Source organism: Panthera pardus, unplaced genomic scaffold (assembly GCF_024362965.1).
Source record: "Panthera pardus isolate Hobbes unplaced genomic scaffold, ASM2436296v1 HiC_scaffold_10, whole genome shotgun sequence".
Taxonomy (NCBI): domain Eukaryota; kingdom Metazoa; phylum Chordata; class Mammalia; order Carnivora; family Felidae; genus Panthera; species Panthera pardus.
The window spans coordinates 480,519-507,408 of NW_026526655.1; the positions used below are offsets into that span (position 1 = coordinate 480,519).

At 50.5% G+C, this 26,890-nt stretch overlaps 1 protein-coding gene across 1 annotated transcript in view; it reads right to left on the reverse strand.

Moving 5' to 3' along the window:
• FARP2 (FERM, ARH/RhoGEF and pleckstrin domain protein 2) overlaps positions 1-26,890 on the reverse strand; it is a 107,980-nt gene that overhangs the window by 27,090 nt on the left and 54,000 nt on the right. The window contains 9 exon segments of the mRNA XM_053902541.1: positions 654-832; positions 11,750-12,002; positions 14,716-14,773; positions 15,286-15,354; positions 15,688-15,851; positions 17,959-18,054; positions 22,776-22,856; positions 22,858-22,896; positions 22,898-22,925. Of these exon segments, the coding sequence (XP_053758516.1) occupies positions 654-832; positions 11,750-12,002; positions 14,716-14,773; positions 15,286-15,354; positions 15,688-15,851; positions 17,959-18,054; positions 22,776-22,856; positions 22,858-22,896; positions 22,898-22,925 (967 nt within the window).

Consider the following 26,890-nt stretch of genomic DNA (forward strand, 5'->3'; position numbering starts at 1 on the left):
GCCCGCCCACAGAGCTGCCTGGCCATGACCACCTGGTCTATGCTGCTGCTCGGGTGCAGGGGGGGGCGGGGGGCACAGGCCAGGAGGGTGGGGGTGGCCACGCAGCAGGTGCCACTGCCTCCGGCCAATGCCTCATCCTCGAGTTGGGGCTCTCCGACCTGCCGGCCTCCTGTCCCTGAGAGCAAAGAGAAACCTGTGGGCATCCCCTCAACTTTCCACCGCAAACCCCACACAACCCTCCTCCTGTGCTATCACGCCCCCTCGTGTGGACCCCACCCCACCTGGTCACTCCTTCAGAACCCACTCATCCACGAGACCAACAAGATGGGGGTTCCTGGTCACCCTCCCAATCACCCGATCGTTTGAGAGAGTGCCCAACAAGGGAGGGAGGGCAGGAGGCTAAGTCCCCCAAGGCCCTACCATTCCCACCACGTCCCCACTCGAAGCCCCCAGGTGCCAGGAACGGCCATTAAATGAATAAGGAAGCCTGCCTGTGCGCAAAGGCGGCCGAAGAGTCCCCAGTGACGTGCAGCTCTAGGGACAGATTTCACTGGGCGAGCCAACCCCCTGGGACAGAGCTCGCCCTGGGCCCCCCAGGCTTCCCCGCAAACCAGGCCCACCAGCAGCTAGCCTCTTGCTGGGGCGGCGCCCACCTTGTGTTTTGGCTCCTCCTCGCCGTCCGTCCTGGCTCCGCCAGCGTCGCTAAGGACAGGGCTCAGGAGGGGGAACAAGCCCTGTTCAGCTGGGCCCAGAGTCACCTGAGAGGCAGGGCTCAGGCTCAGCGGGCTCTTCCGGGCGGAGGGAGAAGGCTGAGGACCGTCCACGGAAAGGCCTGCAATTGAATGGGGCGGGGGATGGAGCAAGAAATGAGAAAGGGCCGCCACGTCGGCCAGACACCACAGTTCTTACCGTGCTTTAGCCAACGTTAGCCTAACGCTACCACCGGGCACCTTCTGGGAGGCATGTAAACAAAGCCTCTATCAGGTGCAATTCTCAATATGACAGAAAGCGAAACGGACACAGGTTGGTGGCCGGTCGACCCGATTTCAGAGACCAACCACAGGTGGTTCGGACACCCCAGGGCTCTGAGTTTCTGGGGTTTTTTCTCGGTTCTAGACAAGATGCAACCGTGATGAGAATAAGCAGCACAAGGCCTGCGAAGCAGAAGGCACACCCTGAGTAGGGCGCTTCTGTGCGCACGTTAACGGAAGGCGGACTGCGGAGCTTAGACGGAAGGTACCGACCTGGTGCTAACGAATCTGAAAAACAAAAGTGTGCTTTAAGGTCGCGCTCCTCACTTAATCGTTCGTTAAAAAAACTGGATCATGTACTCATCATACTGTTTTCTACTTCCTTGAATTTTTTATTAACGAGGATCTTATATTGGTTTTCTAGATTCATACCACAACAGTAACTACTACTATTTTTCTTCTTAAAACAGGGTTTGCTTGGAACTGGGCGGAGGCCAAAGCGTGGCCGAGTCCTAAGAGGGCTGACGAGGCATGCCCCATCACACGTTTTGCAACACAGGAATTCTGTTATCAAGAGACCTTCAAGTCTGAAAGGGTTATTTCTAATGTTTTTCTATGGGAAATCAGTCAGCTACTGAATGGCAACTTTTGAAGGTATCCTTAAAGCAGAGTTGTAGGTAAGAAATCGAACCAGTTTAGAAGCTATTTATAATTGAAATTTACCTCAGGTTTACAAATGGGCGTTTTAGCTCTCATGCTACCATTACTCCTGACTGTGGCTAAGTGGGCTTACGGAATGCGGGCACCTAAGTGACTTGGCCAGGACCCCTGGTGCCTCCCCACCCCACCTCAGCCCATCCACCATGGGCTTCAAAACGAGATCCTCTTACACCGTAGACAGAGACTTCAAAAGCAGTCACCTATAGTGACCAGCTAATAAAACCAAACCTTGGCTTATTTGACCTCAAACACGCACGTGTGCAGGCAGGTTAGTGCAGAGGGCTGCCCGGAGGGCCGGGTGAGCATGGCACCAGGGAGCCCTGGGGCGCGGCCGGCAGGCTTGATTTTCACATTGACAAAGGTGGAGTTCTGGAAGGCTGCTGGTGCTGGCGGGGTCTCGCCCAGGGAGGGGGTCCCGCCTTGGAGGGGAGCTACCAATGCTATGAGGGCAGAACTGTCCTGTGGGCCTCTCACCACGACGGAGAGTGAAAACAAGCAAACATTCACTGACCGAGAAAACCTGGACGCTGTAAGAGCATGAAATTATTAATCAAATCAGAATGTGCTTTTATTCAACATTAATTTAAACAAATTAGAATTTGCTTTTATTACACATTTAAAACATGCTAAAGCAACCTTGAAATCACATGGGCTTCCTTCGTGCCCTACCCACGTGCAGGAGCCTAGTCGCTTCTGAAGGGATCAGATGGGGTCGAGGGCTCTGCCGGCCCCTGTGGTGTGGAGGACCCCTACGAGGGAAAGCGGCGTTTCCAAAGATGAGCTATTTTAGGACTCCTATCCAAAACCCTTTTTGTCTCAAGCAAGCTCAGAACTGTGTCGGGAGATACTTTTACACACAGGAGAATCCACAAAAAAGTCTAGAAGCTCCTAGCAACGTACCTTATTTTTCACAACTGTACCGTTCAAAGTGTGAGAACTGAGATGTTTCATACTCATTGGTTATGAAAATAAGGTAAGTCCACTGCTCCGCTCTGCCCCCCGCCCCGCCCCATGCCCTGCGCAGCGCCTCCCTCAAAGATGGGTGGTCCTACCACAAGGGCATAGTGGATAGTTTCCCAGAAAGTCACTGTGAACTTGACTTCATGTTTAAACAGCAGAAGGTGACGTTGGAGGAGGTGGTCCTCCCTGAAGTGTCATGGATGGGTGCCATGACTCGTGGGGTCGGGCTGGTCGGGCCATCAAACTAGAGAGTGCGGCTTCCAATACACGGCCCTTCTGATGAACTTGTGAGAGGAACCACCCTTCCAGGAAGGACCGCTCATTTGGAATAAAGCATGCGGTTCCAGGGAGGGTACGAGCCGTCTTTGATATTATCACTGTGGACACTTACTTGACAAAAGTCGTCACCTCACAATTTAGTGAATAGATTAAAAAGTACCACAAACTGCTATTAAACACCTGTTTTTATTAAATCTGTCAGCTACATCGAAACATAAGTCATACCTACTTCAAATTATGTGAACGCAGATCCTGCACGACAAAGCAAATCTGTTAGGAGACGCTTTTTCAAGCAAGTGGCAGTGAGCACGGAACCCGTCTACACCGCTGCTGGAGGCTGCTGGAGTGGGCGCCACGGCTCCATGCCCTACCCTGTGTGGGTCAGCCTTAGTGCTGCATCTGAGGCCACCAACGCATACACTGCACACGGAGAACACAGGCGTGGGCTGTGGCTCTGTGGTGTGTTCTTCCGGAGCGACAGAAGCCAGTGGTGTCCACGGCCTGCTGCTCTGGACCCTGTGTTGACAGCGCGCAAGGGCACTAACGTTAGAAGCTCCTCGCCGTAGCAAACCCTGTCATCGCTGACATACCAGGATGCAGGTCTGAGGGATTTTTAAAATGCTAAACCGTCGTTTCAGATACCACGGAACACATTTAGGCTTAACGGACACGGAAAGAGTCTTCAATATTTGTGAAAACAGACTCCCGTGTCCGAGGTCCTCTACGGAAAAACCGCGAGAGTACTATTCTGAGTGACAGGGTCCCTACCATCGATCTACTCAGACACAAAGGTGGTGCTCTACCGTGTCACCGCAGCATCAAGAATGACCGGTTCCGGGGCACCTGGTGGCTCAGCTGGTTAAACGTCCAACTCTTGGTTTCGGCTCAGGTCATGACTTTACGGTTTGCGAGTTCGAGCCCCATGTCCGTGCTATCAGCACAGACTGCTTGGATTCTCTTTCTCTGCCCTTCCCCGGCTCACACGCTCTCAAAATAAACTTTCAAAAGAAAAAAAAAAGAACGACCGATGCTTTTACTTGTGCGTGAGGAGTTTTCAGAAATTCTTCCATTTCCAGCATCAAATGATTTGAAATTGATAGACAAAACTGATAGCTATGTTCTACTGAGCTCCTCATTCCTGCTGGAGTGGCTCCACGCTGTCCACCCAGTGTTCAAGACAGCTCTGCACTCAAAGGGCCAACGTACAAGGTTTGATTACCTTTGAAGACACACATTTAAAACATTTCAAACTGCCAACAGTAAGCAACTCTGACAGGTGATGTTCTTTATTTCCAAAAATTTCTAACTATTTTTCTTGTAATTTTTGAAATGTCATTTTAAAAAGCACAGTATTATACTTCTGTGATCATCTTCACTTTATCCATCTAACTAGCTGGGGAGAGGTAACAGCACAGAGCAAAATTTAGGCTTATTTTCATTTCATACCTTTGAATTCTTTTTCAAAACCCTGTAATGAACTCTCTTGAAAATTCTGCCTAAGGTGGAAGAAGAATCAAGGTTCGGTTTGGAAAATACAAGGTCAAGTCTGAAAGTTAATATGATATAGCAAGAAAAGTAAGATCTAGAAACTCCTTTCGTTTGAAAAATGGATCATTAATCCCATAAATGGAAAAGGCTAAACTGTACAGAGAATTCAGGTAAATGTGAGCATCACAGGTTAGCAGAAAACTACTTCTGGCTCTGCTTTTGGACTAGGATGTCGGGGGTCACTTTTACACAAAATCTGGCTCAAAAATAAGAGTGGAAGGAAAATGGCGGGCGCATGGGGCACAAACACCAGCTCGTCGCCCGCCGTGTTACCGCCAAACGTCAGAGGAGGGCTGACTTGTGCCGTACCTTTCCACGGCGCTGTGGTGCTCACCCACAAGGCTGTGGGCCGGTGCCTGGCACAGGGGGACCTCAGGGTGTGGATGTGGCTGTGGTGACCTGAAGTGAAGAGGGAGACGCCATCGTGCATTATCAATCTTTTCTTTTGTTCTAAATCAACAGGACTCTTTCCCTGTTAAAGAAAACAGGTATTGTGGCCTACGACACAGTCACATTTTGGGCATCTGCAGGGGTGAGGTCTCTTGCGTGTGGTCCAGGGTGCCCTGCATCTGGGTTCTAACGGAGGACACGGGTCTTCTGAACCCACTGCAGCATCGGGGACAAGGTACCCACAACCAACTATTCAAAAAAAAAAAAAAAAAAAACCCCACAAAAAAGCCTGTATGTGATGTTGTTAGGAAACAAATGTAACCGAGATTGACATAATTCAGCAATAAAAGTCAGACGGTTTTCACCCTTCTAACCAGTCATCCTAGAGATGAGATGGAAAAGAGAAAGCTTTGAGCAGTTTCTTGAAATCTGGATTTGTTAATGACACACCTCCTGGGACCCACGTGTCGCGGGAGGGAAGGACTTCCTGTGGCACACCAACCCTCTGAGTGGGGAAGGGACCACCCACGCGGGTTGTGGGGTGTGTGCCAAGGTGCTTTTCTAGAAGGCTGCTGCTGCTGCCACGGCCCCCCGGTTCCGGCCACACCAGGCGCCAGGCACCGCGAAGCCCCAGGGAGGAGACCGGCAGCCGCTCCCTCCCAGGGGCCCGTGTTGCTCAGAGCACCAGGAGGGAGAGGTGAGAGCAGCATCCGCCAAGCTCCAGGACCCAGTGCGGGGAGCTGCACAGGGGCGGGCGGCTCCGTGAGGGCAGCAAGAGCTCGTGTTGGCCAGAGGGGAAACTCAAGTTCAGACTCTGTGTAGCTGCTGCGCTTTGGGTCGGGGACTTCACAGGGTTCCAGCTGACTCGGGGAAGAAAAGGCACAACGTTCTCACCTTCAGAATTAAGAAGCCAGCAGCAGGTGTTTTGCGTGCAGTCTAAGCCTAAGGACCACGTGTTTGTCCCCAATGCTGCAGACAGCGCCACCCGAGAGGTGCGGTGCGGGGCCCCGAGCAGCAGGCCACGGCCCCCCAAGTCCGCCTGCACGCTGGCCGCACCCGTCAGGCCCTGAGACAGAGTGACCCCTGCGAAAGTGCACGGCACCCTCCCCTGCTGGCCTTCCAGAGGGCCGCCTGTCCACACCTGAAGCAAGCCCGCCAAGGTGCCTATTCGCTGCTCAGAAGCCTACGAAGTGAAAGAGGCGCCAGTGAAGAGGTTGTAGAAACAAGATGTAGCTGTTCCAGAGATTCGTTTAATACGCGAGACCATCTTTAACATATATAAACCAAAACTATAAAAAAAGGAGAGGGAAAGGAAGCTAAAAATCCCATTTAAAAGTTCATAGTAAATATTTCCTTATTTTATTGAATAAACAATTAAGTTCTGAATTAGTACATATCTGTGAATTTATAAATGGCAATTTCAGTGGAAAACAAATTCTGTTAAGTACCACAAAGGAGGCAACATCCATGTTTTCTTTAGAGAATGAATGAATTAAGTGCGTCAGGAAGTACCGGTTCCTTTCCTCTGCATTTCCTAGGGGAAAGTAGACGTTTTTAGGCCAAAGATAGCACTTTGGGACCTCACAGCACAGCCACCAGACCTCACAGAGGGGCCAACCAGGCCACCTGCACTCCAGCCAGCTGTGAAAAGCTCTGTAACTCCAGGACAAGGGCCAAAGAAAAACCCTGGCAGCGTGACTCCATGCCTTGAGAACACACACTGAAATTCTCAATTCTCAACTGTACGCGCCTGGAGAAGGTTAACATTTTTGTCTGTGAAGTAATTGTTCTAGAAATGGATTTCTTTTTTGATGTTCCGTGAACCAGGAGGGAATGGTACCTTGAAGACACAGGCACTGGCATCAAATGTCACACAAACACATGGCTCATGGGGAGATGGCCCACGTGCCGGGTGGGTCCTACGTGACTGCAGCCATGACACGAGGGGCGCTCGTGGTGACTCATGTGGGGCGGTAGGTGGAGGAGATCGTCACTCAAAATCCACGTATGTCCACACAGGACCCAGTTAGAAAGGACTTTGCAAACAACTATGATGAACAGATGTACAGGTTTCCCTGTGAGCTTTTTGATGTCCTATTTTTATTGTCCATCCATCTACCATTACTGCTATTTCTAAAATGTGTGTTGTCACACACAAGGTACTGTGATGAGGTTGTGTGGTGACAGATGGCGGCCACCCTCACAGCAAGCACACCCGATGCCCAGACTCGTCCAATCACTGTTGTACAACTGACGCTAACGTGACATCGTGTGTCGATGACACAACACACTTTGTTAACTGGAAAAGGGGATCCTGACCTAACTCCATACTCAGGGAATTCCCTTGGAATACAGAAAAGGCACACAACCAGACCTAGGACTCATAAAGTTACACAGCACACACCATTACCTATTTGAGTGCGGTCAATCTTGCTAACCTGAAACTTTACTATTAGACTTTAGATACTCATATATTGGTGTATGTAAAATACTGGACTTTGGAAACTTAAATACAAAAATAGACTTGATAACTAATATAAATAAATATTCTGCCTCAAGCAGGTGTACTCTCAGAGGTGGACTTCATGGAGGTAACAGGCACTGTCTATGGCCCCAACACTCCCGTCTGTGATGGGGCTGGTGGGTGCCCTCCTGCCGGAGGTCAGGCCTGCATCTGGCCAAGGCGGGCAGCACATAAAAGGAGAAAACCGTTTACGCTGCAGGCACTTTTCAACTACACACTCTCAGCAAAGTGGCCACTGACATAAGAAGTGCCGGTTACAACTCTGCATGGCTCACTCAGGTACGAACAGCCATCCTGTGATCCAGGAATAAGGGACCACCCTCCCAAGACGGCCTCGTGCCCATGAGGACTTCCAGAGAAAAGACGATCGTGATCAACGGTCATAAACAAACAAAAGGAAGACCCAACGACGCTTCAGGAAGTACTGTCGCTCAATCCGAACTGCTCCAGACATTTTAATATTTGTGGTAAAGCAGCTCTTACTAAGATAAAGCAGAACAAGGTCACTGCCTGAACTATCTGCTACAAGCAGAAAGGACATAATTTGTAGCAGGAAGCGTCCTTCGGGCTCACCTTCCCCGGGTTTCTAAAGAACTCCCTATGTGTGGGGTGACGACCCACCCGGAAGCAAAGGGGGTTGGTGGAGACATGAATGGCAGGCGCCTCCAAGGAGAGCCACGACTGGTTTCCAAGTCACTGACTTCACTAGAAAGGGAGACCTGCCAACCTAAACATAGCATGAACACTCTGGAAGAGAAAAGCTCTTATACATTTCTCCAGATCTTGCCAAAAAGCTAAACCTGAATCTGAACATAACAGCTGTCCCAGTGGTGTCCACAGAGCGTCTGGGACTGGGCTCGTTTCTCAGCCGTGCTGCCCCACGTGCTGATGGCACAGAGGTGCCAGCCTCGTGGGGCTGCGGGACGAGGGCTGGTGGGTGAGGGCACGTGCTCAGCGGTCCGCACGTCTCGGGACTCAGCCCCCAGAGAATCAGGGGAAGGGCAGACAGGTGACGGCATAGGCAGGGGCGCGAGCCAGGACCAGGGGCCTGGCTCCTCCTACAAGTCACTGGCACGAAGTGGGTCTTGTCAACGAGAGAAGGTAGAAGAGCGGTCACAGCCACATGTGTTGAGCAGAGTGTGTTTAGAGCCGGATCTGAACAAATCAGGTATTAACAGGCCCTTCAGGCACCAGGGCAAATTCAAGTACATCCCTGGTACTGGAGGATACCACAGGGTTATTGAGGATACCACGGGGTTATTAAGTTTGCATGACTGTCTGTGGCCCCATGAGAGAAGGGGTCACGCTTCAGAGATGCACGTAGACATTCTGAGGAAAGGCATCGGCATGTCAGGGCCCACAAGAAAATATTAGAGCACCAAACGCGGAGAAGGAAAAGGGGCAGACGGCACAGGCACGGTCGGACTCTGGTAACGCTGAGTGGGGTGGCAACGGGGGTATGTCTACTCCCTTTTCTGCTTTTGTGTATTTTGAAAACATTCTAAATAAAAAGCTAAAAAATCAAGTCTAGAAAATGAAGGTTCACCGGGGAAACAGAACTCCTTTACAGGAAGGCCTGGTAGAAGCTGTCGGAGAACAGCCTTTACTCGGAATCTGCAGGACAAGGGTGGTGTGATGAGGTCCTCCCTCACCCGGCCCTGGCTGGCTCCAACCCACCCACGTGGGACCTGCTGCCTAGGCACCCGAAACAGGACAACTCAGGTTCGCTGAGTCCAATGCCAGGCACTTTCATTAGGAGAGAGGCAGCCCTCATGATGACTACAGCCCAGGAAAAGCATTTTCCACGGAATACAGATTAACTCCTCGCTGCACAGACACGGGCAGGGTTTGTTTCTGAGTGACCCCAAGGGAAAGACAAAGTGTCTGGAACACGCTATTCTAACTTGTGGTTCCTACCTGTGCAACCCTACCACCTTCTCCCTCGCTCACAGTGTCTCTTCACAGGTACTGGTCAGCCAACGCGAACGACACTGCACCAGACTGCCTTCATGCTGGACACAGGCCAGGTCTCAGGAACAAGGGATAGGATAAGCGAGAAGGACCTGCAGGCCACAGTGATGAGACGGTGCCGCAGGTTTAAGGCAGGTACAGAAACGGAAAATCAACACGTTTGGCAAAAAGCCTCTGCTGGTAATCCGGTGAATGCGGATGACAAAGACGGCCCCTGGCGAGAGGCCGCTGGCTGCTGGGCGGGTGCACACGTACCCGCCAGGCGGAGGGTCCGCCATCCGCACAGAGGGACAGACGGGAGGCCCGCAGTTACCAAGGGACGTTTAAGAAGCACAGACTTTAACACGGCCTGTCTCTACTAGGTAAGACCAGAAAGGATAAGCTACGAAAGTCCGATCTGTGAAGTGGGCAGCAGCCCGGGCTTCACGGTGGCGCAGATCAAGGCACCTGTGAGTGTGCCCGTCCGGTGGGCACGGCCACCTCAGGCTGTCCGTTCCCGTGGCCGTTCCGTCTGCCTCAGAAACAGACACTACTAGAAACGGCTGGCGCCCACGTACCACACGCAACCCGACCTGAAGGAAATGACACTCCCGAACGAAGAGTGAACATCTCAGCCCTTGACGTGTGTGGAGCTCCTGGGTGCTGCTGCTTTTTAGTGAACAGCCCCCCCATCGGTGTGAAGCAGAGAGCTCTGGTGAGAGCTTACGCACTTGAACTTTCAGGCGGATCGGTGTGTCCAGTTCTGCTTTTTCTGCAACCAAATATTTTATAGCCCGATTAAGCCAGATGGAAGAAAGCAGTTCAAACTGACATTGCATTTTAAACCAAACTTCTCCAAGCCCGCTATCTAAACACAGCACCATTTCTGGATCTAAAGTCAGTAGACAATGCCCTTGGGCAGAGCGTGCTGCCGCAGGGCCAGGGACCCCGCCACGTGCAGCCGCAGGGCTGGGCAGGCAGGGGGCCTCGGCCTCCAGGGCCTTTCCCAGGAGCTGGGTTCTGCAGGGCTTACTGGAAATTCTGTGCGGGGCCTGGACAAATCCCACCAGACTGCCGTCCTGATGAAGCACAGGCAGCAAGTTTCATCTTAAAAAAGCAGCACCAGGCACGATACACACCGCAGTAGAGACCAATGTGGACCAGAACCGCGTACCGTTCCAAAAGCGGGGCGCCAGTTTCTCGCTGAGTCAATGCGTATGCCAGAGAGATAAAGCTGCGAAGACTGACTCATCAGCCTCTAGGTGGAAATACTCATCTACTTTACACCTTTTAACACACCACTCTAAGCAAAAGTTTTAATCCTCTGACATTCAGAACAGACTAAGCAGAAAACTAGAAAAGGAAGAACATCTAGCCTCGAACACAGACTCGCTGCCTAGGTGTAAAGCCACCAGTCTGAGCTCTCGCCACACTGAGCGGGTGGGGGGTGACCCTGCAAGGGGGCCCAGGGCCGCTCAGGAAGGGTGTTTATCTACCCGCTCTCCTGGAGTCAAATTCTTTATGGTCTGCAGATCAAAAAGGACTCTCTCTCCACCTGTCTGTGCAAAAGGGTTGCTGAAAAAAAGGCTCACGTCTAGTGGGGCCCCGGCCTCGGCGCCCCACGAATCCGTGTCTGTGCTGCTGGAGTCCTCAGCGGTGGTGGGCGGGTAGCTGAGCTGCTCTAACTGGTCGATAATGTCTGAGAGCTGGAAGGCTGAGCTGGCCTCGGAGCGGACCGAGCAGGCCGGGAAGTTGGCCATGGAGCTGGCCTCGGACTGATTGGCCGAGCTGGGAGTGCGCACAGACAGGCCGCTGTGAAGCGGCAGGTTGCTGAGGGAGCTGTTCTCAGACTGGTTGTTCCTCAGCGAGCTGGTCTCTGAGGCGCTCAGCAGGCTCTGCATCAGGCTGGCTTGTGCCTTCACCTCAAACAGCTCTGAGGTGTCTGAGGGGTGCACGTTGCCACCAAAGCCATCCTCTCCCTCAAATTCAAAACCGTGCTCTACGTGCATGTGTATGACCCCCGGGGGGTACCTGTCTGGGCTGGAGGGGGTGGAGTTGGGGTGACCACAGGGAGGGGCCTGCGGGGCTAATGCACAGTAGGGGAAGGAAAATGCCTCCGAGCCTCCAGCAAAGAAAGAGATGTCTGCCGGGTCATCGTCTATGAACTCCTCAGACACCTGCAGCCGGGCATTTGTCAATGTGAAAACAGGCCCCCCACCACCACCACTGCCCTGCCGGCCATGTGGGTGCTCCCCCTTGGTGGGGGACAAACCCGCGGTCAAGCCACCGCCACCCCCGCGGTCACTTTTACCAGCACCCCCTGCATCTGGGTCTGTGGCAGTGTCGTGACTCTGCCCCACGGGGCGACTGGGGCTGCAACTCCTCACAATGTGACAAAACCCAACACCTTGACAAGGCTGCGGTGCAGGGGGCCCGGGGGACTGGGCCCGTCTGGTGTTGCCGTCGGCCGCTGCTGTGCTGCTCCTCTCTGCGGCTGGCCTCTTGGTGTCGGGAGCCCGGGGCTCGGTGAGGGAGCCACTGCTGTCTCTGAAATCAGGCAGGCCTCGCAGGGCCAGAGGGGAGGTAGGAACGGAATAGAAGGAGGCGTCTGCTGAAGACGGGGACGCAGAGGTCCTCAGGCCCTCGGTGAAGGAGACGCTCTGCGGGTCACAGATGAAGAGAAGAAAAGAGGCGCACATAAGATTACAAATCATCATTAGAAAGTTGCAAAGCTAACGGACCCAAGCTCGTACGTCTGCCTCTACTAAGAAGTGCGATTGACCAGACTTTCCCCATTAGAACTGAAGATTTGTAAACGTAGATAGGATTTCAAAAGGACCCAGGATCATCTGTTTAAAACCCCTTACAGTTTCATTGTCTCTCTTATGCTGTAAGAGTGTCCCGTGCCACCCTGAGGTTGCAGGAGGGCGTGCTGGATACTCATCATTTCCGGGGCAGAGGACAGAGGGCGTGAGCCACTCCATTCAGCTAACGAGACTCTAAAGCAAAGCACCAATAAGGCGACACACACGGCTGCACATGACGCTCATTCCTCGGAGGTCATGGCCAGGCACTGATGAAGCGCGTCGGTAGTACATTCACATGGGCACGCACGGCCGGGGACTCTGCCAGCGCCGGCAGCACAGGAGCCCGGGGCCTTCTGGAAGCACTGGCGTCGCCCCCAGCTCGCGTGAGCAGCTGCTCAGGGGCAGGAGGACCCTGTCCTCACTCACAGTCCCACACGCAAGGACACGGGGTGAGCCCTCTCTTCTCCTTCTGTCACTGCTCACGTGCCACAAGACAGTCATGCCTCCAGGAAACTTCAGGTGACGTATACACACACAACATCGTCAAGAGGGTGGTTAGACCAAGGTATCACCAGACAGTCCTGAATGATTTTCTGTGCAAGGAGCGGCATGCGATATGAGCTCAGCGGTAGAAGCCACAGCGGTGACCGACCAGAAAGAAAATGGTAGCTTTCAGTCCACAGGTCAGTCTCTCTCAGGTGTACATCCCATCGCTTTTTCAATCATCCAACTGTACTCAACATGCTCTTGTGGTTTTTAAAAGACAGTATCAGAACTGAAAGTTTAAATGTAATTTTTAGACTATTCATATTATCTTTTTAATGTTTATTTTGAGACAGGGAAAGAGAGCACGAGTGGGGGAGGGGCAGAGAAAGAGGGAGAGAGAGGATCTCAAGCAGCCTCTACACTGTCAGCGTGGAGCCTGATTTTGATTCTTAAAACCCTCAAACCTGAGATCATGACCTGAGCTGAAATCAAGAGTTGTACTGGATGCTCAATCAACTGAGCCACCCAGGCACCCCTATTCATACTATTTTATTCATTCATTTTTAATGTAGGCTGCAGCTCCAACGTGGGACTTGAATTCACAACCTTGAGATCAAGAGTCACACGCTCTTCTGACTGAGCCAGTCAGGTGCCCCCATTCATACTATTTCAAACTATTCAGGGGCACCTGAGTGGTTTAGTCAGTTAAGCTTCCGATTCTTTATTTCAGGTCTGATCGTGATCCCGCGGTTCATGGGATCGGCTCCTACACTGGGCTCTGTGCTGACAGTGCAAAGCCTGTCTGGCATGCTCTGCCTCCCTCTCTCTTTGCCCCTCCTGTGCTTGTGTGTTCTCTTTCTCTCAAAATAAATAAACTTTAAAAAAAATTTAAAAAAAGAAACCATTCATAAATTTTAACTTTGTTTAAACAGAAGTCTTTTATTAATATCAATTGATTTAGCAAAAAATTCCTAAATCTGAAACATACCTAGAAGAGTTAAAGAATGTTTTTATTTAAAAGATCCAATTAAACAAAGTTTGGGAAACACGAGCTTTGATACATGAGGTACAAGTGCAGCTTCTGGAAATACTATAACAATATAAATGACCAACTGTCAACAAAGACTAACATCGAACGGGAATAAAAACTTCTAAATGTGAAACTACAGAGATGCACGAGGAGACAGTGACAGCATCACATGAAGAGAGCAAGAGCCTACATACAGTACGTATGTGGAAGCTGACCTGTGAGCCTGCAGACAGGAAGACTCTAGTCAAGCACACGGGAAGCACAGGGCCAGCTACGTCCCCTCACGCCGGCTCTGCTATCACATTTTGGATTCTGTGGTCAAATGTCTTTCTGTGAAGCATTTGCACGTGCCTCTGGCTATGCCTGTGCTTAGTATAGTAGTAATCACGCCAAACACGGATATAAATTTGTCTCCTGCTTTTCACCCTTAACATATTAGCAAAAAAATCTCACTCTGTGAATATAGTTTAAGTAAATTAGCGCCCTAAGCTGGCATTTTACAGTTTCACGCTTTTATAAAGGTAACATTCAGTGTCTGTTTTCCTGACAAGCAAGCTGAGCTTCCTGATAGGCAAGTAGTAGAACTTGCCTGGAACCCTGCCACCCAGAGACGACACGGGACACTTAGGTTTATGCCTCTAGCCTGTCCTCTCTGTGCATCTGTCACTTTAGATTCATCACACAGGCTGCTCCGCCACCTGCTAGCTCCCCTTGCCAACACATTGTGCGTGTGTCCCAGGCCGCACACCGCTCTCCTGCCCCGGGACTCGTGGCGGTTCCCGGGTACTCCCCATCGAATGGGCACACCTGAAACCAAAACCGTGCTAGTGAGTTGCCTAGCACAGGCAGCGTTACAATACCACCGTGGTGCGTCTCAATGCACAAAGCTTTTTCCTTACTTAGGACTCCTTTTCTGCAAACAGCCCCCGGGCTGGGAGTGCCATGTAAACAACAGGACTGATTCTAAGAGTCCTGTTACAACACTGCCAGGTGATTCTGCAAAAGAGTACGGGTGATAATATCACGTATGTTTCAACCGGAAGGACTAACCTGTCTTGGCAAGTCTGCAGTCAGAGCACGAATAGACATCCGAGTCTTGCTGTGTCTTCTGCAAACAGAGAACAATCTGTGAGCCACCGAGCCTGCCTCTCCCGGCACCTGTTCTGAGGGCAGCCGTGCCCCGAGGAAGAGTGCACGTAAGAACGGGGCTAAGGTTCTGATAACATGCCACAGGCACCTGGCTAGAAACAGGCAGTGACAAAAAGCAGGAATTCAGATAAAACAGACGTCGCAGAAGAGGTAAAATTATCCCCTCACGTTGAAGAAAAATTCCACATGCAAAAAACCCATGCATTTTCAGATTCAAAGGTAAGCATAGTATATAAAAACATTATATATAAGATACGCTATACAGATTAGAGGCTAAAAAGTAATTATCTGTACCTGCGCAAAGTAACTATAGACAGATATTAATCCATTATTTAAAAAAAATAAAAGAAAGAGAACTCCAGTGTCAAAATACATGTTTACGTACTTGAGGTGACTACGTAAAGGTTAAAACTACGTAAAATATTAACTTTAAAAGCACATACTCCCCATCACAAAGACCATGGTGCTCACCTCTCATAGGGAACCCTCTTCACCCCACTGTCTCGGACATAATCCACCAGCTGCTTCTGAGTCCTTCCACTGTGAATAAAAGTTCAGATTTTAAAGGAAAGAATCGGCAGCAATTCACAGCATTAATTTTCCAGGAAGGCGAAATAGCACGTGCCAGCCCTCTAAGTTCCCAGAGACACTGTAAAGTTCTGTTTGTGATAAGCATAACCGATTTCGCACAGTTTTTATCACAACTGTTTTTTCCACTATCTTACTGGATTTGCTCCCTCCAGTTTCACAGTAGCTGTGTTCTGCATGTAATTCTCTGAACCATTTCACAGCGCTTGCCTGCTGACCAGGGACATGCATACTCTCAGTCCTACAAAGCCGCCAGAGCCCCGCCGACACGTGGTGTGGCCCCACCTGTATCTGAAGGAGGAGCCCCTGCTGAAGAAGACAGCTTTAGCTCTGGGCTGAGGTTGATCAAAGAGTCTGAAGAAGGTGTGATACTCCACACAGATCTTCCAGAAGTTCTTACAGCCGTCTCTACTACCCAACAAGAACTCCAGTGTGTCCTGGTAAGGTCCCTAGAAACAAAACACAAAGGTTCAAGTAACTAATTCAAGAAGAAAATTTAGGCAGTATTCAGGCAACAGGCTTTTTATTCAAAGTTAAAAATTAGGAAGATATTTTTGGGAGACCTGGGTGACTCCATGGGTCGAGTGTCTGACCCTTGATTTTGGCTCAGGTCATGATGTCACGGTTCATGAAATAGAGTCCCGAGCTGGGCTCTGTGCTGACAGCACGGGACTCTCTCTCCCCCTCTCTCTGCCCCTCAAGTGCGAGTGCATGTGCACGCACTCCTGCTCAAAATAAACTTGGGGCGCCTGGGTGGCTCCGTTGGTTAAGTGTCCAACCTCGGCTCAGGTCATGATTTCATGGTTCGTGAGTTCAAGCCCCGCATCAGGCTCTGTGCTGATGGCTCGGAGCCTGGAGCCTGCTTCGGATTCTGTGTCTCCCTCTCTCTCTGCCCGTCCCCTGCTCACGGGCACATTCTCTCTCTCAAAAATAAAAATGTAAAATAAATAAATAAACTTAAAAAACTCAGGAAGATTCTTATTCTGAAGTATCTATAAAGACTTCTGGTGTCATCTATATTTAAGAGAAGAAATTTCACTGTAGAAATTACCAGAAAGATACAGTCACCCACGATCGCACAACTGCTAACATTTATAAGTGTATCCTTGCGACACATCCCACCCAGCAAACCAGGGCATTTTGTCTGTGAGGCAATTATTTATATGCTGTTGCCTGCGGAGTTTTGGGATGTCCTGGATGTCCTCACACACATCGCCTTGAAGAAACTACTGCCTTCTCTCATAGCTACTCCTCAGGATAAGTTCCTAGAATTGTTACACTGAGCTTAAAACAATGCATATTAAAAAAAAATTATTTATTTACTTATGTAATCTCTACATCCAACACGGGGCTCAAAGTCATGACCTCGAGAACAAGAGTCACATGTTCTTCCGACTGAGCCAGCCAGGCGCCCCCACAATGCACATTTTTGAACCTCGTGACATATTACTAAATTATCTCCCAGAAAGACTGTCCTACCCAGACTCCTGTATTCTGTCTTTAAAATCTAAGTGCTGACGGATACAAGGTGTAACTGCCATGGGCAGGTGCAGCCGCAGCCCTGAGCCTGGATGGAGTGTCACGCTGTGGCTCCAGCACACTGGGCAGGGACGCTCCTCTTTCCAACTCGTCCCAACAGCCCCAGAACCCTTTCTTTCACTCACGGAGAAAACGGCAGCCCTTTACCTGATTTTGTGTATGTTTTCAGCATCCCTTATCCTTCCCTCCCATCCCTACAGCAGATGCTGTTGGGCAAAAGCTCTTGCTAATCAAGTGCCTTTTAAAAGCTTAAGTAGAGCCTTCTTCTCAGCTGGTTCAGGGCCTAAATCTCCCACCACTGGAAGCCAGTCTTCGCTGACACGGCCTCTTAAGCCTCAACCGCAGCGTTCGGCTAATCTACTCTCATTTCCTAACCTCCTTTGTACACTGGGAACGTACCAATGTGGACATCTTCGAATCGTTTCAAGTACTGGATTTTTCCTAACTATCACACTTATAGAGACATTTACTTTTTTCCATCTTTACCCATTTCAGTAAATTCATATGTAATTATTACTTTATTGACAGACAATCTCAAATGGAAGGAGTACTTATTTTCTGAAAATCAAGACTTCTCCACTTAGAGCACGTAACAGGTCAATTTCTGAATCAAAGAGCCAGGAGAATACTGGGAACGTCCCTCAGCTTACTTGTGACAGAAGCTCTAATGCTAACGTGCTGTAGGCCTTCAGACCACAGCCTCCTTACCTAGAGAACAAAGAGGCTCAATAAACAGACTGTTCTCAGCAGCCCCTAGGAGCTTCTCTCTCTCACCCCAGACCCGGCTAAACCCGAAAGCCAGCTGGGAAGAGCTGTGTAAGTGGTCCCTGCCCAGAACGCTGACCCATCCTCAGTGGCAGCCCTACAGGGCAGGTTACCCAGAAGCCCTTCCGCACAATTCCAGATCCCATCCTTAAACTCTTGTGTGCGTGGCGCCAAAGTGCTTTATAATTTGAAAAGTCAATATTCTAGCAGAATAAATTTTAAAATTTAGAAAGTGCTCCAAATCGTACTTACACGGACCTCTGGGTGCAGTTTGATGAGAAACCTTTTCCTCTTGAAGCTGAGTTTTCGGACTCTGGACCAGTTAAAAGTGTTAATTTTGGTGGTGCCCTGAAATCCAAGAGATGCACACTCAGGCACGTTTATAATCCAGACAGACACACACATTTTTTCATGAAAAGAGAAGATTTTTTATTTTTTAATATAGATTTTTGAAAAAGAACACAACCAGGGGAGGAGTGGAGGGGGAAGGTGGGGTGGGGAGGACCTCTGTCAGCACAGAGCCCAACGTGGGGCTTGAACTCACAAACTGTGAGATCATGACCTGAGCTGAAGTTGGATGCTCAACCGACCGTGCCACTCAAACGCCCGGAAACAGAGAAATGTTTAAATTACAAACTTACCAGGTAGCACAACAACCCACTTGATACTTTACAATTGTATTTGGAATGACTCTGAATTAAAATGTCAACACTAAACATACAAATCTGCCTGTTTTAGGAAAAGTTGATGTTTTTGATACGGCTTTCCTACAAATTACTATTATTTTTTAAAGTATATTTACACACAGAGAGTGTGCGTGCACGTGAGTGAGCAGGAGGGGGCAGCGAGGGAGAGAATCCCAAGCAGGTTCTGCGCTGTCCGCGCACGCAGAGCCAGACTCGAGGCTCGATCCCACCAACTGTGAGATAATGACCTGAGCCGAAACCAAGAGTGGGACGCTTAACTGACTGAGCCACCGAGAAGCCCGCCCCGCTTTTAAAGTTTATTTATTTAGAGAAAGAGTGAGAAAGAGAGCAGAGACTTTCTAACTTTTAAACCTGAGCAGCCGGCAGCACTTCTCTCACACAGATTTGTATGCAATGACCCATGGTGTAATTAGAAACGTCAGGCAGGGCCTGAGACAAAACCCAGGCATTGTGGGCCCCATGTTCAAGCACTCCTGCTGGGACAGAAACCACCCCCCCCCCCCACCCTCCCCAGCAGCTCTGACGCCCGCCCGGGGTGCCTGTGGGAGACCTGGCCTCTGAGCCCTCCTGCACCCCTTGATGGCCGCCGAATTTTAAATTTGGTTTTCATACTATTGATCACGTGAGTACAGCTCACAGGCTGAGCTATGGTGAATTCTAACTATATTTTGCTCCTTTTACTTTTTCTTGACTTACTGAGTGCCTCTTTTCATTTACTCAATTCTCTATGTTCCCATCACTAATTCAGCCTAAACCATCCACGCAGAATTTAAACTCTTCGATGGGTCTGATCCACGAGACAATTTTCTCCCCGCTGCCTGTGCGCTGGCAGGTGCTCTCTGGGCCCCGGCCCCCAGCGTGAGGCCCCGCCCACCGCCGCCAGCCTGGTCTCTTTTGTCCTTTAAGGGGTGCTCAGCACTCACACCTTTGCAAAACTGCGTGTCTGGAAAACTCTCTTATTTTCTCTGCACGGAAGTCCTGGGAAGTCCTGCTGGACGGGGCACAGGCCCTTGGGTGGGAACTGACTTACTTTCGTGTTCTGCACGACCGCCTGCCCGGTCGTCTTGTGGCTTCCAGTGTTGCCCCTGACGAGTCTGACACGCTTCCTGGTCTCTCCTCCTGGAAGCTCTCTGGTCCCATCCCCTACTATGACATTTCACGCTGCTGTGTTCTGTGGTGATCTTTCCTTGTGGGTTATACGAGGAACGTGTAGATGGTTCTAACGTGGAAATTTGTGCATTCGGTTCTGGATATTTTCCCCAGGTAATTTCTTAAAGGCTCCCTCTGCTGCTTTGGGCTTCCTGGGTGCTGGGTGCTGGGCCTCCTGAGCTGTTCTCTGAATTTTCGCTCCCCTCCTCCACCTTCAGTCAAAGCCTCCTGGTGGAGATTCTGCCTCACTTTCATCTTCCAGTCCCATCCTGCCAACACTGCCCTCTCTGCCACCGCATCTCAGACCTGGAGGCGCTCCTGCTCTCCGTGTGTCCCTGTGACTGGACACTGCTCGTGTTTCAGAGATGAAGGTCCTCTCTGACTTCTGCAGGGCGTTCCGGAAAACGTAAGACAGTAACACGTCAACAAGGTCCAAACTCGCAGGCACCAGAATGTGTCCACAGGGAAAAGCCCCCTCACTGGCTCCCGGAACCCACAGCTGCCTTCCCCGTGGCCACGAATACCACCTGGTTCTTCTATGGCATAAATGGGGTGTAATTCTCCTTTTTCCCCACGGGCAGCAGCAAACCCCACACACACCTGTTGAGTCTTTGCTCACACAACAGGGACAGGGCGTCCGACAGAACGTCCCACGTGCCACGACACAGGAAGCCTCTGTGTTCCTGTGCAGTTGCCTGATACTCCACAGTATGGATGCACCAGCCTCCTGATGAATTACCAGTGTTTTACTGTTATAAATGACTAGACTAGAATTTCACATAACAAGATGAAAACTGTACATTCGGCTTCCTATTCCTCATAAGCATCACCCAGCATAAAGCAATTTTCTGTGTCTTGCCCATGGGACAGACAAAAGGTGGGGTCCTCTCTGAGGATTCTATGGGCTTTGTTTCTCCTCTTCCGTCCCTGGCATAGGTTCGGTTTCTTCTGAACGGAGAGGATTTCGATCCCTGGTTATCTCAGTTTGAAAGTGAGGCCCAGGACTGCGGGAGCCTGTGACCATCTGGTTCAGTGGGTGTGAGATCTGGAGGGAAACAGGATAACTGAATGGTCTTAACATGCCTCTCCACAGATTGCTTATTAGTTGAAAGAGAAAAACTAGTAACTATAGTAACTGGTAGCTAATAACCGGAAAGCAGAGATGAAGATTCACACCACCAGTGAGGCCAGGTGGTGTCTCTGTCGTGACCCCCTGAGAAGGACGTGACAACACCCGGGTAGGGGTCCAGCTGGGAATGTGTCCCCTGAACCTAATCCCAGGAAAACAGCTGACAAACCACAAGTCAAGAACATCCTATTAAAGAGAAAAAGGACTGTGCTCTTCAATACTGTCAAGGTGGTAAAAGACAAAGAAAAAAATAAATGTTCCAGCTTAAAGGACACTGCAGGCACGATCGCTAAGTGCTGCGTCTGGTCCTCGACTGGGTCCCATCCTGGGGAGAACAGCAGCTGTGAGGACGCTGCCGGCTGACAAGACCAGACAATGAACAGTGGATCAGCTGCGTCAGTGAGGAGGTAAGGGAGCCCTTTCTTGTTAGAAATATGTGCCTTCAGTGGTCAAGGGCCCTCAAGTCTACACCTCACTCTCAAATGCTTCAGAAAAACCGTCTGCAGGTGCACACGTGCGTGTGCATGTAGAGAGTTGGGGGAGGGAGGAGAATGTGTGCTGGGGGAAGCACAAACCATAAAGCACAGGTGAGAAATGCTGGAGCGCGTCAATCTGGGCAAAGGGCAAGTGGGGGCTCGATGTGCTGTTCTAATTCTCTACAGTTTTTCTCTAAGTTTGAAAGTATTTCCAAATGAAAGTCTTTAAAAGAGGAGGCTCTCTGTGGGCTGGAGTAGGGACGCAGGCCTGTCACCACGGGGTGCCCCTGCATCAACAATTGAGAGAGTAATAGTGAATTCCATCTAACGTGGTTAATTTTGAAGACTCTAATTTCTCTGGTTTTAACTTCTTCCAGTTACAAATTAGTTATCCTTTTCTGGAAAATGACACTGGCTGGATTCGGATGATGTGATTTTCATCACGCACGATGGTAGAACTGTCATCTGAGTGAGCAGGTGTGGGAGGCCATGGGTCCACCAACTCACTGGGTGTGCCTGACACGATCATTGCCTGTCAGTCAGTGTACGATATAACACGATTAGCGTTCTGTTTACAAATTAATTTTTTTCCCAGTAGGCAACTGAAATTCGATGGCTAGGTAAAAAAGGAAAGGGAAAGAAAGCAAGTGTAGCTTGACTACAGAGGCCTGGACTAGACAAGCCATTTTAGGGAAACAGGTTAAAAAGGGCCCACAAATGGGGCGCCTGGGTGGCTCAGTTTGGTTAAGTGTCTGACTCTTGATTTCGGCTCAGATCATGATCTCACGGTTCATGAGATCAAGCCCCTCGTCGGGCAGGCTCTGTGCTGGCAGTGCAGAGCCTGCTTGGGATTCTCTCTGTCTCTCCGCCCACCCCCTCAAAATAAATAAATCACCTTAAAAAAAAAAAAAAAAGAGCCCACAGGAGTGGACTCCCTGGAGTCCCAGGATGCAGCCCTGGACTCCCAGGGTGCAACCTCCCATGGCGGTCAGCAATGAGCAGGTCTCTGCAGGTCGGCTGCATAGCACCTGGGCCACTGAGCCCGAGTGAGAGGATGCAGGGAGCCCTCCGCCATGTCCAGGCACAAAGGGTCTGTGTTCCTCTGCTTCGGATGCTTCCACAGCAAAAACCCAAGCACACACATTGTGTGACTGCAGGCAGAACTTAGTGGCCATTTTATGTCACTAATTACATATCCATACATAACTAATACACAAGTTCCTGAAGGCTGTACTGACGCTTATCACGTGCAACAGACTCTGATACTTTCCAGTCTGTTTCACGTACTGAAATGACACCTCACAGAGGGGCACACCCGGGATCTGCAGCAGGTCCATGCCTGAAGCGTGGAAGAGCCAGTGTTTTCTGTTGAAGGTTCTATGGACATGAACTGTGGCTCGGCATTAGAATGGTGGCCTTTGACTGCGTGCCCTGGGGGGGCAGAGGGCTCTGTGACAGCAAGGACAGGGAAAGAAGTGCTCCGCGGGATGAGACAGGCACGCTAGGTTCCTCCGACCAGTCCAAGACCTTCAGCATCAGAACGAAAAATTTACCAATATGTGTAAACAGCCCCCACCCAGTCCTCGCACACCCCTGCCCTCTCCCTACCTGGAACACGAGGACACCCATGTGGGAAACGGCCAGGTTAATTTTGGCCCCCTCCCTGTCAGAAGCGGCGTGAAAACGGATTGCCATACATTTCCAACTTCCGGGCAATTTCGAGCACCTGGGAAACCGAACTCAGCAGGCGTCTGGCCCCTATGATAAAGGACGGCATGATCACAGCACTGCAAACAACCTGATTTCTAAAAGAGCCAAGGTGTGTAACAAAACTGATCAGGAAAACAAAGCAGAATGAAACAGACCTACACAGGAGGCCTTTTTTAGAGATGGATTGCTTTTGTGAGTGTATTTACCCACTACAAGTGCAGCAGAGCACACACAGGCAAAGAAACTGTCCATTTCCTTTTACCCTGTGATCCACTTCCTGATGGGTGGAATGTTTTCTTTGTATGCACAAAATGAGCTGAGGTGCTCAGCCTCGTAATTTGTTCTTAATACTGAGGAGGGTGACATGCAAACACTGTACGCAGAGACAGGTACGAAACGCAGGGAAACCACAGATGACACCTGGTATCTCATGAAACCCATTTCATACTTCAAAAAGCCACTTTCGTAATGTACAATTCTAACCGAGAGAGTGTACTTTTATAAGGATAAAAATATTGAAACGGAATAAAACCATGTTTCCCAAGTGCACAGTCCACAGTCCTGCTCCCAGGGCAGTGACCTGGGCAGGGACCATGGCCCATGTCACACCGACCAGCCTCCAGGAGGCTGCCGCTCAGGGAAGGGCACAGCTGGGCGAAGGGGACAGACAGGGTCCTGGTTAGGAGAACCCCTACACAAGGCCTGAGCCCTGCTGTGGCGTTCTCCATCAACAACCCTTCCTCTCACTCCCGCATGTCTGAGCTTCTGGATCTTTAAGGAAGAGCCCTTCCACACAGTTTCTATTCTTAGACTAAAACTTCCATTCTCTGAGTCCTGATATGGACACCCGACTATCAGCTTATATTTTGATAAATCATCATCAAGCAGGAACACCCAGGGTGTGACAACCGTTTTCCATGGTGTCCCAATGCTTCTGTTTTGGAACGGGGCACTGGGCGGAAGCTGGAGGAGTTCTGAGGGGAGGCTAGGGTTAGGGATGCTAAGGGAGATTCTGGTAAGGAAGGGCTAAGAAGGAAAAGAGAGCAGAGAAAAAGCTTTTCTTCTCAGAGAAGCCCTAAGCCTCGTGAACAAAATTTGGTAGACACGAGGGTGGTAAAGATCATTCTGGCGAGGTCTCAGAAGTGAGGAATATGTCATTGGAAGTAGGAGAAAAGGCGATCCTTTTTATAAAGTGGCCCAACACCTGCTGGGTTACATTCGTGTCCTAGTGTTTTGTGGAGAGCCTGATGCAGGCGCGATCTCAAGAACAATGAGATCATGACCTGAGCCGAAATCGAGTGGGAAGCCTAACTGAGCAAGCCCTCTTGGCACCCGTGGCCGAAGAGATTTCTAAGCAAAGTGATGAAGGTATGGCTGGGCCTCCTCTGACTGCTGATAGCAATGCAGGAGGAGAGAGATGCCCGAGACATGGAAGTTTAAGCAAAAAGGAAGCAGAATTTTAAGACGTGGCAAGTGCTCAGCCTGCCCATATTGCAGAAAACAAGAACACCAAGGTGTGGCTAAGAGGCTGAGCAGGAGGTCAGTATGGACCGGCCACCGCAATGGAAATCAGGACGGGGGAAGGAGGATCCCAAAGGCAATCTGGGTCAGGGCTGCCTCTCCATCACAGGCCACGGTGGAAGAGCGTGGGGGTTGGGAACACAACTGGCCCTTGCTCAGGTTTCCAAGGCCAGGGCTGCCTGGAGCCGCAGGAGGGTATACTTGAGGGAGTACGGTAGGCCTGGAGGGCAGGGCACAGAGCCAAAGAGGATTATTCCTGAGCCTTAAGGTTAATGTCATTTGCTCCACTAGGTTCTGGACTTGCTCTGAGACCCGTCACCCTTTTCTTCCTTCTAGTCCCTCCCTTTGGAAGGGAAATGTGCACCCTGCGCCTATCCCCTACCACAGTACTTTGGTTTTACAGCTAGAGGAGACTGTGCCTCAGGCAAACCATACCTGGAGTCTCAGCCAGATCTCATCAAGAGGAGATTCAGGTAAGGCCATGGAATCAGAGGATTTAGTGTTGGTGTTAGAGCAGTGAAGGCTTTTGGGCTGTTGGGGTGGAATGATATGTACTTTGCATGTGAGAAGGACATGAATTGTGGAGGGTGGAACGTTCCAGAGTGAATGTCTGTGTCCTCCAAAATTCAGATGCTTCAGCCTAACCTCTGGGGTGATGGTATTTGGAGGGGAGTCTTTGGGAGGGCCTGGGTGGGGGATTCACGAGTAAGAATGCCCTAACAGAAGCTCCGGGGAGCTCTTGGCCCCTCCCGCCTCATGAGGATGTGCGAGAAGGTGCCATCCGTGCCGCAGGAAGCAGGCCCTCACCACACCCGAGTCTACCAGTGCCTCCATGTCTGACCCCCAACTCCAGAAGTGTGGGAAATCACAGTCTGTGGTCCCCAAGCTGCCTGGCTCGGGGTGTTCTGTTATAGCAGCCGCGAAGGACTAAGACACCAGTTTTCAAATGTTTTTTCTTCAATGTCAAAGATCCAAAAGAACTGTGATAAAAGTAAAAAAAACACTTCTTCAATATCCTCTTGAAGGGTGATTACAAGGGTGTTTCCAGTGGGTCAAGGAAGATAATTATAAATAACTATGTGAGAACTAGATCTTGATTAAAATGAAAGTACCACATCATCTCTAAAAATCCTACATAAAAAATGATTAAAAGAAATAAAAGTGCAGTAAATATCTGATGACCATGGAGGACAAAGTTAGCACATCAGAACCACGAGAGGGGCACCTGGCTGGCTCAGAGGAGTGTGCAACTCTTGACCTTAGGGTTATGAGTTCGAATCCCACCTTGCGTGTAGAGATTACTGAACAATAGATATCTTAATGTTTATTTTTGAGAGAGAGCGAGCGAGAGAGAGAGAGAGCAAGCATGTGCGCAAGAGAGTGGGGGAGGGGCAGAGAGAGAGGGAGATACAGAATCTGAAGCAGGATCCAGGCTCCAAGCTGTCAGCACAGAGCCTGATGCAGGGCTCCAACCCAGGACCCGAACCATGAGATTATGAATTGAGCCAAAGTTGGATGTTTAACCAACTGAGCCACCCAGGTGCCCCCTAAATATCTGACAGAAAGAAAAGAAAAAGATCATGAGAGCCAAGAGACAGCTGACCTCAGGGATGGCAACACTCTGTTGGAAAGAACCCAGGTTTAGTCCTGTGTCAAGCACATCATCTGATTTCTCTTTAACTGGCTTTCACGAATTTTTAAAGCAGCCACCTTGAGACACACCCCTAAGACGCACAAACACGCACACACGTGCAAGCTCATGAACATGTGAGCACAGGCGCCCTCCCACACGGCTCTCAAAGTGACTGCTCATAGACCTGCACCATTCCGTCACCTGACACACATGCCTGTGTCCACACTCGTCGGGCCCGGTGGGGAGCCTCAACCCTTTCCTGACGTACCCGTCCCTCAGAGCCTGAGACCCCCACACACCCTGCCTTGTTCTCATGGCTTCTGGCGGAGCCCCTTTCTCACTCCTCCCTTCAAGGCCAGTCTTCAGGAGGCTGTCCTGGGCCCTGCTCTCCCATCTGTGTCTACCCTCTCTTCCCTGGGTGACCTGCATAGCTTGATGTGCCCGACGTGTTGACAACACTCTGCCCGCATCCCAGACCCATCCACCTGCTGGCACCGATGCCTTGGTGGGACCCTTGACCCTGCAGTGCCCCATGCCAACTCCAGGAACAAATCCCAAACAGGCGATCATCTCCCTGGGGACTGGCACTGGGAGATGACCCTTTGTTCCTCTGCCCCAGTGTGCTGAACCCTGACACTAAGAGGTGCCCCCAACCGTGCACCTAGAGGGGGCTGGGGCCTTTGCTTGGTCTTGCCATGACAGTGGAGTCACACAGCCTCCTGTGAGCAGCGGGCACTATTACTCGCCCCACCGGCCAAGCCAGAAATTCAGGTGCAACTGCGGGCACCATGCTGGGTCTCCTGGACCCTCCCAGGCTGCTGCCTTCGCCTGGCACTCCCCCTTCACCAACCCTACGTGG